Source organism: Echiichthys vipera (genome assembly GCF_963691815.1).
Source record: "Echiichthys vipera genome assembly, chromosome: 6".
In the NCBI taxonomy this organism is placed as follows: Eukaryota; Metazoa; Chordata; class Actinopteri; order Perciformes; family Trachinidae; genus Echiichthys; species Echiichthys vipera.
The window spans coordinates 13,381,265-13,395,581 of NC_139831.1; the positions used below are offsets into that span (position 1 = coordinate 13,381,265).

A 14,317-nucleotide genomic window follows, 5' to 3' on the forward strand; every position below is an offset into this window, starting at 1 on the left:
GTTAAAAAAAAAGGCTGCTTCACAGTTTCCATAAAGTCACATTAATTATGTGAGTCTTGGAAGAATAAATCACCTGGATTCCTGTTTCCTTCACATTAACAACCACAATGACAAAAGTATTACGCTTTACTTTGACATTTTGAAGCTTTAGGATTTACTGTCTTCCTTCTCATAATGTCAAATAAACTAAATATTTTTTTAAATGTCAAATAAACTAAATATTCTTTATCACTATTGAGGAGCAGAACTACACTATAATATATATATGTATGTAAATGTATATATACATATATATATATTTATTTTTACACACTCCTCTCATTGAGCACACACACACACACTGATGACCAGTCTATTTATTTATCACCTTTTGTGTTTTACTGTCCCTTTACTTTACTTCTTGAGTCTTGCATATTGAATCATGAATATTGAGTCTTGTATCTTGAGTCTTGTATATTGAGTCTTGAATCTTGAGTCTTGAATATTGAGTCTTGAATCTTGAGTCTTGAATCTTGAATCTTGAATTTTGATTCTTGAGTCTTGAGTCTTGAGTCTTGAATATTGAGTCTCTAATCTTGAGTCTTGAATCTTGTAACACTGTAAATGTCCCCACTTTGGGACCAATAAAAGATTATTTTTATTTTATAATCAGGAGTCGTGGCGCCCTCTGGTGGTGACGCGGTGGTGACGTGGATTTTCTGCCTCGGTAAAAGTAGACGTGGCAGTGACGTCAATGCCGGAAACGACCCGGATCGGAACTTTAACTCCTGGGTTGATTTAGTTTCCACCAGAAAACATCGACGACTCTCTCGAAATACGATGTAATGTCGATTCAAGTAAGTTGTAACTGATCGATTTGTTTATTTAGCGTAAGAATAAACTGTGCCTGGTTAGTGTAGGGCGAATGTTACCACGGTAACGCGGAGAGAGCGTATCGAAAGCCCGGCTAGCGCCGTGAAGCTAACGTTAGCCTGTGGTTAGCCGGTCAGGCCGTGATCAGCTGTGTGTCGTCATGGGCGGCCTTTTTCACACTCATAATCATTGTTACCTAATTATATGTATACGTAGCTCAGCTCAGGCGTTATTGGTGAGCTGTGGCAAGTATTTACCGTCTGGTTGTTGTGGTTAGTAGCTCTCTCAGTCGTGTTGGTAGTGTCAGAGAACCGTCTTTACTGCCATAGCTCATATCTATATACATATATATAGTGTTTATTTGTTATTTGAATTTCAACCCGCCAGACTGTGAGTTGTTGACACGTCTTTATTTCCACAGACATGTGTGTACATACGTTCACGAAGGATATCCCGCTTTTGATGTGAGTCTGTCCGCACACCGGGAGTCCTATTTAGCCATCACACAGAGCAGAGGGGGAAAGACCCAGCTGTCCCAGGTGGTTTCTTGGTCTACAGCGGGCTGGTGGTGACCATTTACCGGCGGCAAGATGACGTGCCGAGACCGGACCCTCGAGTTCCAGTCAGCCTGTAAATCTCTCCAGGGCAGACCGGTATGTTGGCAAACATCACAGCACAATAATAACGGGATCGCCTTATGTAAAATGCGCCAGTTGCTCCAACTTTGTAACGTGAAAATGACAAATTCCCTGATGTGTTTTCTTTTTTGTTGTTACTTTTGGTTTTGGTTCTCTTTTATTTATCTCTCTAAGTAGCACATAGGGTTGCAATAGCCTGATCAAATTTAGCTTCCAAGGCAAACAACAAAACTCGTATTGGCACATTTTAGGTCAAGTTTAGCACAAATTAGTGTTGTTCTTGTTGTCTTCCCTCAGCAACAGGTGATAACACCTATATGACAATATACTAGCTGATATTAATAGATAGATAATTACTTTATTTATCTCTGAAGGGAAATTATTTTGTTGTAGCAACAATCTGGTACGACTGAATATGATACAATACAATAGAATAAAAATAAGATCAAATAAAATAAAACATATCTGGCTATAAGAAATAAGTGGAAACACAGAACAGAACATGGGCACTTAGACATAAGCATGAGATAAAGCAAGATAAATGAATAGTAAGGTGCATTGGCAGGATGATGATTAAATCCAATACTTATGTATATGTAAAAGCAATATATGATGATATATATTTGGTATGGGTATAACATACATACTGATACTAAAAAATACTATACTATGAATATGTTGACAGAGAATGTGCAAGAATTTACAGATTTGATTTAGTCCAGGTGGGTGATTGAGGCTCTGACGGAGGTATATGAATTGAAAAGTCTTATTGCCGTGGGTGGGAATGATTTTCTGTAACGCTCCTTAGAGCAGCAGGGTCGGATCAGTCTTTAGCTTGTCCGGTGTCTTGTGGAGGGGGTGAGAGGGATTGTCCATGCTTGGAGCCAACAACAGACTCTGCCTTCCTAATCAATCAATCCTAATCAATATAAAAACACTGTTACAGTTACTGAGTATCTCTACCAGAGGCCGATATGTTGGCACATCACAGTACAATCATAACGGGGTCACTTTATGTAAAATGCATCATTTGCACCATCTGTGTAACCTGATGTGTTTTCACTGTAGTTTTTTTTCCAGTTACTTTTGGTTTGGGTTATTCGTTTATTTCCCTCTATGTACCACACAGGGTTGCAGTAGTCTGATAAAATTTAGTAATCAAGGCAAAAGCTGTGGAAGATAAGGTTGAGGTTATGTCTACCAGAGAGCACTGACGAAGCTCAAAAAATGTTCCACTCAGTACACATTGTCATCACAGTTCTTTTAAAAGATAAATCTAAAGGGATCAATATCAAACTTGCTTGTTTAAGATATGTGTTTAACACGTCATTCTTGGCCAGTTTATCATTATAGGGCATGTTTTTAAATCCTCAACACTATTGGTTTCAATATACCTCAATAACCCAGTATCATTGCTCATAGTGACGTCATAAAAATGTTTACTTGGTTTGACGGAAGGAAGCGTGTGACCACGACCGTATTTGGAAATTTAACTTCATTCATCATTGATTTTTATCTTTAGTAGGTCAACAAAATTGGAACCAATGAATCCCCTGTCACTTGAATAACAAAGATACTCTTAAATCAATGTTGGGGAGTTCTTTAGTCATATTTTCAGTTACTCCTCAGCCTTTTATCTTAATGTGTCTCTATCTCTTTTGGCAGAATGGGGTTCAGCCCAGTAAACCAACACTCAGCGCCCTCAGGCAGCGCAGTGACTTCACAGTTATGGCCAAGTAAGTTCCTCAAAGTCAGTTTTCTTTGTGTCAACAGCTCATAAACATTTGATGAGTGTACTTTTTAAGCATTATTTATATTCATGCATTATTATCCCATCTTTCTTGCATGTGAAATACATCTTTATTGCACTTATATAGCATACTTCCAAATAGAAATCCTGTGTATTGTCTTACAGTAGGTTAAAAGAGAAGATTGATATGACCTTTTTAGTGGAGAGATCAGTTTGGTGCATGTATGGACTAGCATAGCACAGAGACAGTAAGTAGGGAGATGTAGAGAACAGAGATAAAATTGATATAATCCGGTAAGAATGCAGACAAGAGTGTTTCTCAAAATGTTGGAGTACTCCTTTATTGCATGATAAAGAAAGGCTAAATTTTGTTTGTTTCCTTGTAGGAGAATTGGAAAAGACTTGAGCAATACATTTGCCAAACTGGAAAAGCTCACCATTTGTAAGTGTATATTTTATTTAAGCACAATTTAAAATGTTCTAAAAAGTGTCAAATCATTCAAAGTTGCTGATTCTACACGCTGTTGTTTTGATGTTGTAGTGGCAAAAAGAAAATCTCTATTTGACGACAAGGCAGTGGAGATCGAGGAGCTAACGTACATCATTAAACAAGTGAGTTTAATTGTTAAATCATGAACTGTGGCTTTACAAACATACATCATTTGTGAAAAGAGTAGCTACATTTACTGTGTTTTCTTCCTGTTTATGTTTTTAGGATATCAACAGTCTAAACAAACAGATAGCACAGTTGCAGGACTTAATAAGGTCTCGCGGAGCCCCGGGTGGCCGACACATCCAAACCCACTCAAACACTATAGTGGTGTCGTTACAGGTATAATTAATATGGTCCATGTTTGTAGAATTCTTGTTCGCACATTGGTGCTCTGTAACAAATGTATGCAGCTGAATTAAACTTAACTTTGCTGTATCTCTTTGTTGTCCACAGTCCAAACTGGCTTCAATGTCCAATGACTTCAAATCAGTCCTCGAAGTCAGAACAGAGGTAAGGAGTGTATATGTTTATCACTCAAATGCAGAAATTAAAAAAAAAAAGTCTTGAATCAGCTACATGTTTCTTCTCATGTTCACCATCTCCTTCATTTGTCCCTTTTCCTGCAGAACTTGAAGCAGCAGCGCAGCAGGAGAGAGCAGTTCTCCCAGCCCCCTGTCTCGTCTTCTCCTCTGATGGCAAACAACTTCAGTAGGTTTATCCACATCTTTACTTCACATGTGTTGTAGCTGACAAGGATTTTTACAACAGTCTCATATTAAAGTTATGGTACCAAAAGATAAACGCAGCATGCTGGTTGTAGCTTCATAAGGGCGTGTTCACTCTGTACCGATTGTTTGTGGGGACAGTTTTGCTCCAGCCACATTTTGTGCTGATTAAACGTTTCACGCAGCAGTGTTTCATTCAAATCACAGCCTGAAATAATCCCTTTAGTACAGACAAGCGTGAACGGTAAATGTAAAGTTCCTATCGTGACATTCTGGTCTCATCTGATTTCATATTCATCGCTGAGTTCATAACGTGCCGCACAAACTCCCTCACACCTTCACAAATGATATCTTGGTCTTCTGAGTTACTGCAAAAAAAGTAAACCGTCAGTTGTTACCTAAAACATTCCCTGCTTGTCATCTGTTCATCTAACATGAAAACTGTGCTGGCACTTTCATAAAGTGTCATAGAGTGAACACTCCTTTATTGAGTATTTGTTTTGGCTTTTGGCAATATTCGACATGTCTGGCTCCTGCTCAGTTTACCAATCTGCTAAACAAACTGCTGAACACGTTTCTCAGATGCTTCCTGTGGGGACATTTACACTGCCAGTTAAATGCTTATGAGCAGCTTGTATTTCAGCATTTTTTGGTAAAACCTCAAACATTGTGCTCACTGTTGATATCCTACGATAAAACAAAGTGTGCACTTACATACATCAAATAAGCCGTCGAGACAGCTTTTTTTTTTTTTGCAACAACTATTAACGGAGAAATACGGCAGAGTCGCTAACAGCAGGACGTGGCTAACACTGATTAGCTCAGGGCATTACTGGAAAGGCATTAAAACGGCTTTTTTAACCATTAATACTGCTCAAAATAACACCAAACCTCTGCAGTAGCATGAGAAGAGTCCCTACACTTAAAACGAAGCACCGATTGGCTCCTTTCCTTTTGGATTGACTTTGGTAAACAACTTGAATGGACTTTACTATGAGAGGAGCTGGTACCGGGGCCGGTAGGTAAGTCTTTCAAAACAGTCTTTTAATAAACTCTGGGTTCACTAACTACGTTGTTGGTGCTTTGTTTTATGTGTAAAGACTCTTCTCATGCTACAGTAGAGGTTTAGTGTTATTTTGAGCAGTATTAGTGGTTAAAAAAGTCGATTTAATGCCTTCACCGTACTGCCCCAAGCTAATCAGTGTTAGCCACGTCCGGCTGTTAGCGACTCTACCGGATTTCTCTGTTAATAGTTGTTGAATGAAAAAACCTGTCTCAGTGGCTTATTTGATGAATGCAAGTGCCAAAAAAGACCATGGGATCATTTGGCGCCGGAATTAGACTTTAAGTAGAAATGTTTACATCTTTGGAACATTCGTGGAGGCAAATATGCTCATAATAAAGAAACGATGAGCCCATAACATTTTATCACAATAATATAGCACATAGCTATGTTGTTTTAAAACCTCTTAACCACCTGTTAAGATTTCCTAATTTCAGGTGATTTACAATGAGCAACTTGGTTGAAATTAAGCCACAAGTGCGGCAGATGTACTGAAACGTTTTGACTGGCAGTGTACTTTTCGAACAGCTCTTGTAATAGGGAACTGCTCGAAGTCCATGTGAATGATTATTACTGTATTTGGTCATCTATAATGCAAAAATTAAAAAACATTTTAGGGAGCCGCAAAAAAGGGGCCCAGGAGCCGCATGCAGCTCGCGAGCCGCGCAATGGTTTCCAGGGCAATACAACCTCAAATTTAAAAGGTATTTCCCTGGAACGTTTGACTCTCCCAGCGGGTATAACTAGTTACTGTATGTGCCCGCTGTTCTTACTGTTTTTCCCCTCTACCATTAAGAATCTCTGTCTGATCTTATTGTATGTTTGTTTGTCTTTCTCTTGTTGTCTCCCCTCAGAGAGCTCAGTCCTGATGCAGGATGAGTCCAGGAGTATGGGGGATGTAGCCATCGATATGGACTCTCAGACCAATCCCTTACAACTCCAGCTTATTGATGAGCAGGTAGACTGTCAATGTGTACTTGTCAGAGTCAGACAAATGGAGAGGAATTTGTGTCCATTGTTCATTTTTAGATGATGCACAGTGTTATGTTTTTGCTACCATAAGCAGGACATATATCCACCGTAAACTTTGTAGAAATATTGGACAAAAATCTAACCAAATCGGTAAACTGCAGTTTGTGCGCTCTCACCCAGCCCTTTTTAAAATGTTACTGGCTGTGCCGTTACAGGACTCGTACATCCAGAGCCGTGCAGACACCATGCAGAACATTGAGAGCACCATTGTGGAACTGGGCTCTATATTCCAGCAGCTGGCACACATGGTGAAGGAGCAAGAGGAGACCATCCAGAGGTAAGACGCAGCACGAAATTAAGAAAGGGTCGAGAAAAGAGAGATCTCTCATAATCAAGGGAAATTACGAGTTGTTAGTTAGGAATAGTTTGACATTTAGGCATCTCTAAAGCTCATTAATGAACACAAATATAGTTTGTTTAATACAATTAATAAGCTCATATTGGCCGTACAGACATGACAGTTGTGTCGATCTTCTCGTTTAACTCTCAGCAGGCAAGCAAACTAGCAATTCTCCCAAAATGTTAAACTATTATTCTTTTAATAAACTAGAAAAAGGAATTAGGAAACTGTTAGAAAAGAAGGTAGATGTTGCTAGAATTGGGTTAATGACAACCTTGAAATCAACACTGAATCACATCTATAACTTGCCACTTATCTCCAGAACTGACAGATCTGAAAGAAATTAGGATTATAGGTAACATCATTTGTATTTGTTTTATAAGTCCTAACTCGCGCTTCTCTCTCAGGATCGACGCTAATGTAGAGGACACCCAGCTGAACGTGGAGGGCGCGCACACAGAGATCCTCAAATACTTCCAGTCAGTCTCCTCCAACCGCTGGCTGATGATCAAGATCTTTCTCGTCCTCGTCGTGTTCTTCATAATCTTCGTTGTCTTCTTCGCCTAAAATAAAGAGAAGTGGCCGAGAGGACATGAAAAGCACATCAGACGAGGGGAAGTGAGACTAAAGATGGACTGAGACAACATGTCGAGGCGATGTATTTGAAGGACAGACTCTATCAAAGTGACACTTTGAGGCTTGGGAGCTGCTCAGATTAATAGACTTTCCATTAATACAGACTTTCCGCTTATTCCCAAGCCACAGACTCTTAATCTTAATTTGACATTTCAGTGAAGAATGAAGATGTCAAACTCTGTCCAAATGAAAGAATAAATTATCACAGATCCCCACTTTGTGTAGAGAGAGAGCAAAAAAGTGCTCCGTATTGTACCAATTTTTCATAAACATTTAATCAAAATGGCTATAATTTAATGGTTTGATTCTGCAAACTGTCTTTTTACCCCACATGTCATCTATTATTGTTATTATATTATTATTATTTCAAAGCCAAACAGAACTGGAGGTTATCCTGAGATAATTTTGCTTCTTCGCTTACTTTCTATTGAGGAGTACAACTGTGAACCTTGTTTATCAACAATTCCTAACTTTCATTTTTGTTTCAAAGTTTATTTGCCAAATGGACACCACACTACAAAGACACTCACTGTGGTCCAGCATTTCCTGTCCTGAAGGCACAAGAAGTTACAGACAGCCGAAGGGGCTTTTGCTGATGTACTTCAGATAAAAGCTGAGCAAAATGTTTATGGAAAATTATGTAACAAAACTGTTTTAAAAGAAACAGTTTGGTTGTTAGCTATTAGGGCAGGTTGAGTGGTTGAAGAAGTGTAAACCGCGCACATTCAGTGCTGCAGAGACTTCAGCGTATGGGTCAAGTATCTGAAGGATCCAGGTTTGACACCAGTGCTTATGAAGGGGATGAACTGGTTGTGAAGGCCCACTAATGTAGTGTCTCAATCAGCCGGATTCCCTGGAAGTGTCTGGTTCAATGTGACCGTTGGAGTTGCTTCACCTCTTAATCTATCAGAAGTTATTTAAATGGCCACAGCTTTTTAAAAAGAAAGAAAACATTCTCCCTTTTTTTCCCCATCTGTTGTTTTTTTTAGCCAAATGCCTTGACTTCAATGTATAAAGTGCAAATAGTGATAATGATGTAATGATAAGAAAGTGCATATTAATAAAATCATAATGGGGTGCTGGCATCTATGGCTGAGACTTTGTTTGGATAAGAGGATTAGTCACAGCAGGGATATAATTAGCCATGCTGGGAGGCTAAGACTAGCTAACACACAAAGTGCTAAGCAGCTGCAGCTTTGTGCGACATATTCAACATATTAACACCAGGAAGACATTGTATTTATATTTATTTACAAGCCCCAAACAGATTAACACATACAATTTAGCCTTTTCAACCTCACTAAAGTGATAAAGGTCCATTAATTCCTTTTATAGAAAGGCTTCAAGGCTAGAATTAAAATATATACAGTTAACAAATAAATGAGGAAATATGTTACACACAACTGTATCTATATTTTAACCAATAAACCCAGGCATCTTTGTGGAAAAAGCAATTTTGATGACGTAGAAGTATTGAGAACACTGTATATTTATTTCCCCAAACACATCGTATTTACAATAAAAAAGATTTACAGGTGATTGCAGTTATTTCCTTGCTAACACATGCTACAAGATCAAACTGTGACTGCTGAATATGCAGCTGTTTGGCCTTGACTGAACTTTCCTCCTACGGCAGAAAACAGCTGTCCTGTCTGTTGCATAACATGTTTTTAAAGGGACGATTCATGACAAGGGTAAAATTCATCAGGAGCTCTTGCATCAGCTGTTTGTTTTTAAGTATACTGAAGCATGTGAAGGTTAGCAATGCAAAAGATTTTACTCAACGAAACCCCATGCAGCACATGTTAGTTTTTAGCCATGGATCTACTGTACCTTTCTATATTGTATATCTCAACAACTATTGGATGGATTGCCATGACATTTTAGACAGACATTCATGGCCCTCACATGATGAATCCTAATGATTTTGATGATCCTCTTACTTTTCCTGTTGGCCACCAGCAGGTTGACATTGGCGGGTTTGAGTGGGATGACTTGATAAATATTGGATGACTCTCCATGAAATTTGGTACAGATATTCAAGTTCCCAAAGGATTAATTGTAATTACTTTGGTCTTGTCATTGCGTGCCATCAACAGGTGAAAAATAATTTGTTTGTCCTGTAGTGGATCCAACATGGACATATAAGGATATACCTTATACCAAATTTCCCTCAATACTTACGTTCCCTCCTTATTCATCATTCCCCATTTTTCTCTCCTCCCCATATTTACAATACGCTGACCCGTCTCTCTACTTTCCTTCCTCATTTCCTCCCCCTGACAGAACTCCTCTACGGGTGCTTTTCTCCCTCCATCCCACCAACCGTCTTCTCTGCATTGTCTCTCCACTGCCTCTCTCACCCCTGGGCACTCTGCTCTATGGGGCTGATCTCCGGCATGCTCCTGCTTCTTCCCTTCCTCGCCCTGGCCTTGATGGCCTCCTCCTCCCCTTCTCCATCTTCTTCCTCGTCGGACCAATCCACCTGCTGGTCCAGATTCCCCCTGGAGCCTCTCATGTTGCTGCCCCTGAAGAAGGGACCCGTGCAGAACTTGGTGCGGAAAGTAACGAAAGAGAGGCTCTTGCTGCGCTGCTGCTTCTCAAAGACGGCGTCCTGCATCGGCGTGCCTTCGTTTCCATTCACCTCATCCAGGCACTCGCGTAGCACCGAGCGAAACACCCGGGGAACCTCGTAAACCTCAGGCTCCATCTGCGACACCAGCTTCCTGAACCTGCAGGGGGAATAGTAACTGTGATTATTAGGAACAGCCTGATCTAAAATAACACAAACATTAACAGAGTACGTAAGAACAAAAAGACACAAGGTCAGACAAGAGGCAGAAGTAGCCTTAAGAGTGGAGGTGCCACTGCCACTAAATGGTCAGTGCAGTATTTTTAAATGGGCTCCAGAATCCCTGGCTACGTCCCTGGTTGAATATAAACTACACTCCTGCTGGGAGGTGGATTTAAAAAACAGTTTGCGGGCAGGAGGAGGAGCACCTTTAGGATCTCTGGTTGGGTTATCATGGGCGTTTCATTTTTAGGATGTTATGTCTGTTGTCTCTTAAAAAAAATGGGGATGTCAGAGTATCAGGTTCAAGTTATAGCTAAAGTTGCTACTGTGATTAGATTGATTCCCTGCAGCTCTCTCTTCCTCTGTTTCTTCTTCATTTTCTTTTTCCCAGCCTGCATTTTCAAACTCTGCGTCCCTTCCTTTCTCTGTCTATTCCAACTGTCTCTGTGACTTTCCGTCTATTATTTTTCTGTCTCAGTGCATCTCCTACTTTCTCAGTTTCTATTTCTTTAACAGTAACCCCTCTTTCTGCCAGTGTGTATCTACAATATTTCTCAACTCTCTCTCTCTCTCTCTCTCTCTGTCTCCCTGAGTCTTTCTCACCTGACGATCAGAGGGCCACACTGTGCAGGAGGGACCTTGGCACAGAGTTCCTGCAGTTCCAGCAGGTCGTTGGGTATCAGCTCATAGGGCTGTGGCGTCGGGGCAGTGGCCAGCCAGCTGTAGTCAGCCGTGGAGGAGGAGCTGCGACGGCGGCGTCGACCCTCTGTCGCACGCTCCAAACGGATGCGTTCAGTGCGCTTCACCATGGCCCCCAGCTCTAACATCAGAGTGTTAGTTACCAACTCCTCTGCGGTGCGCTGGCCGGGCACTTTGGGCTCAAGGGTGAAAACAGCAGACCAAGGAAACATCTGGGAGAGAAGGACGGTTATGTCAAATAAATATTGTATAACTGGATATGGTATTCACTATAACTTTAGGCAAGTTCATATTTGAGGTTGCAGTTAGTAAAATGTCATATCAACAATTGGAGACCATTTAATATCACCTCAGCAGCCAGTCTGTAGAAGAATATTTCACATTTCAGAGGTAAATGATATCACATCTGGGGGTTTATTCATATTGACTGTAAATGTTTTGTACATTTAATCTTCCATAATCATACAGAAACCTCAGAAGTACTGTATAACCTTCATGCAGGATTAATCTTATCAGTATAGTCTCTTCAAATCATGACTCATAACAAGAAGAATGTAATCACTTGTTATTCTCGTGCTGTAAACATTCTCATAGAAGTTAAATTATTGTCTTACCGTCATGAAACTGGGTTTACAAAGCAGTGTATTGTTGTCAGACAGAAATCCACCTGTTGTCTGGTAAAGCCTCTGTTAGCAGCCAGATGAGCAGCAGACCTCCATGGACTTGTGACATTCAAAAAAGGATAAAACTCCTCAGACTCCAGCTGGTAGCCTGACTGCCGTGCCTTTGAGGGTCCTCGGCAGACGGCGTGAGGACTGTGGACTGTGTGTGTGAGTTTGGGATTGAGAATAAATATAATCCTGTATTAATAAAGAGTGAGTGACGAGAGGAGCTTACCTCACCTCACCCGCACACACCTGGGCGAGGAGTGTGTGTCTGACAGAACTCAGGAAGGGTGTTTATGTAATAGCATAAGATTGTTGGCTAATTTGGCTATTTTGAATTTCATTTGATTTTAACCACTGTTGTTTTGAATGAGTTTCCCAGTTTTAAAGCTGTAAATTAAAAGATGTAAAGGAGGTTTCAGCTCATAAACACAAGCAGGCCGGACACTGTCTCGCTCAAAGGTTCGTCCACAGTGTCTGACAGAGATATTTCCGGGCAGTCATAACATTTAACCCAGCATACCTTGCCATGCACCACTATCACTTTATTATTTATTATCTGCACATTGCTTATAGTTATAATATATATTTATACTCTATTAATGCACTATAGTTCTGTTTACGTCTGCTCATTACACATATGTATCATGTCTGACCTCATCTGAACCCGATCACTGTCCACTTACATCTTTTCTGCACTACAGTTCGGTTCATACCTGTTCCAACAGTCTACTGCATGTTTACATTGTTTACATCATATACACCCGTTCACATGTCTGCTTACATCTGATACACACATGTCTTTCTACATCTCACGCCGACGATGTTCTCCGTATCTAACCTGTACTAACACACTAACATCCTGACACTTATTCTAACCTGTACTAACACACTAACATCCTGACACTTATTCTTCTCTTACACTTTATTCTTGTTGTTAGGTTAAAATGTTTTGTATAGTTGCACTGTCGTTATTTGCTGCTCTGTGTGCCCGGAATTGCCCCCCGGGGACAAATAAAGTTTTTTTGAATTGAATTGAATTGAATTTGATACTTTCTGGTTTGAAACTGTTACAGCCAGCACAGTCCTCGATAATAACACAGCGTATGTCTGAAATGGTTTGCAGGCAATAATCCCTAGGGCACACCTGTAATTATGGCCAAGATTATATAACTACCCAAGTAATCTCTCTTTCTCACACACATAAACTCTCTCGTCTGTCTCACTGGCTATCATATGGTTTTGTATGTAAGGTGCGTTCCTGGGTTTCTGCATCACTCAGCACTGAGCCACCAAATCCCAGATTACATTCAAATCCAGAGCCTACCTGGAAGAATGAGCGACTATAATGTCTACTTATAATCTAATTACCGTCGCCTAACAGTGGATGCTGCTACTAATGTAACTAAACAGGAGCGATCAAACAGTGTTCACTGATTGATTCAGTGCATTTGATGGTTAAAAATACTAATATTCTGCACAACAGTAGCTACAACCATCAGGGATAAAAACATGATAAATGTCTAAAGGATTATTTCCATTGTGGTTTTCCAACATCCAACAAACAACACAGAAGGAAAGCACAACACCAGTCGAACACGCGTACAGTCGCTGGGCTTACAAACCATCTTTTAGAGGCTACTTTGAAGATGCACTCTGATGTGATGATCCACTTTACACTTGTAACGTATTCAATTGTGCTGTCTTTTATCAGAGAAACCTACTTCTATAAATACATTGACACCATTAACAATTGTACATGTTGGCAACTTTTTTTTTAACTGTAATCAAATGGACTGCTTTCTGAACATTGAGCTTATTGAAGTGGGCAAATTTATCAAATAACCCTCATTAATCATTTTTATTCTTGTATTTTTGTTCTTTTTGTAACTTTCTTCATACCAGAAGGTGGTGCCATAGTCAAAGTGACTTGGAAGCAAAGATTCAACAAGAATATGTACAGCATACCTACCTAAGGATGTGGTTTAACTAGGGAAAACAAATATAATCCCTAGATTTAGAAAGAAAGAATTGACTCACTAGGTACATATTCATCCAAGTCACTTTCTAGATATGTTACATGTGTCCATCTCAAATTTGAAATGTAGCTTTTTCATACATCACACTGAACAATAACAGCTAAAACTCTGTCCATAACAATCCAGCCTCCAAGCACCTTATATGTTTTTGCATAATCTGTCTCCTGCACTTTATATTTTAACTTTTTACTTTGCACTACAAAGCTTATTACGCTTATTGATACATTTTAATGCACTTTTTATATTGCTTTTTTTAATGTGTTTGTGTCTTATTACTGTGTGTAATGCTGCTGATAAACTGCAATTTCCCATATTGGAAATAAATAAACTATATCTATCTATCTATCTATCTATCTATCTATCTATCTATCTATCTATCTATCTTGCTTTGAACTTGTAACCTGGTAGTTGAAAACTACTAAGCCCTCTTTATCTGGACCATGAAAAATAATTCTTGATTGATTGATTGAAAAAACAACGATTGCTGTAAACATGGACAGACTCACCTAAATTAACCACAAGGGAAAATTAGCTGCTCTGTCACTATTAAGCCCCATTTCCTGTGTCCAGTATTTCTATTCTAGCAGATTT

General features: G+C 39.7%; 2 protein-coding genes across 3 annotated transcripts; one reads left to right on the forward strand and one right to left on the reverse strand.

Annotated features, from left to right (window-relative positions):
• The first annotated feature begins 736 nt into the window (after nt 1–736).
• stx5a (syntaxin 5A) lies at nt 737–8,614 on the forward strand. 2 transcript variants are annotated; one of them, XM_083915789.1, is made up of 12 exons: nt 737–836; nt 1,274–1,505; nt 3,156–3,226; nt 3,627–3,682; nt 3,782–3,852; nt 3,956–4,072; nt 4,187–4,243; nt 4,360–4,441; nt 6,139–6,225; nt 6,376–6,479; nt 6,709–6,830; nt 7,301–8,614. In XM_083915789.1, exons 2-12 carry the CDS (start codon nt 1,443–1,445, stop codon nt 7,458–7,460), a joined length of 990 nt encoding a protein of 329 aa, XP_083771915.1. In that variant the 5' UTR covers nt 737–836; nt 1,274–1,442; the 3' UTR covers nt 7,461–8,614. The 2 variants fall into 2 exon arrangements, with proteins under 2 accessions (XP_083771915.1, XP_083771916.1); XM_083915790.1 differs by lacking the exon at nt 6,139–6,225.
• A 1,274-nt stretch (nt 8,615–9,888) lies between these two features.
• LOC310948119 (protein RD3) lies at nt 9,889–11,234 on the reverse strand (the record flags this gene model as incomplete). The annotated part of the gene is made up of 2 exons (XM_083915134.1): nt 9,889–10,261; nt 10,927–11,234. The coding sequence occupies 2 exons, from the start codon at nt 11,232–11,234 to the stop codon at nt 9,889–9,891; spliced, it is 681 nt and encodes a 226-aa protein (XP_083771260.1).
• Between the last annotated feature and the right edge of the window lie 3,083 nt (nt 11,235–14,317).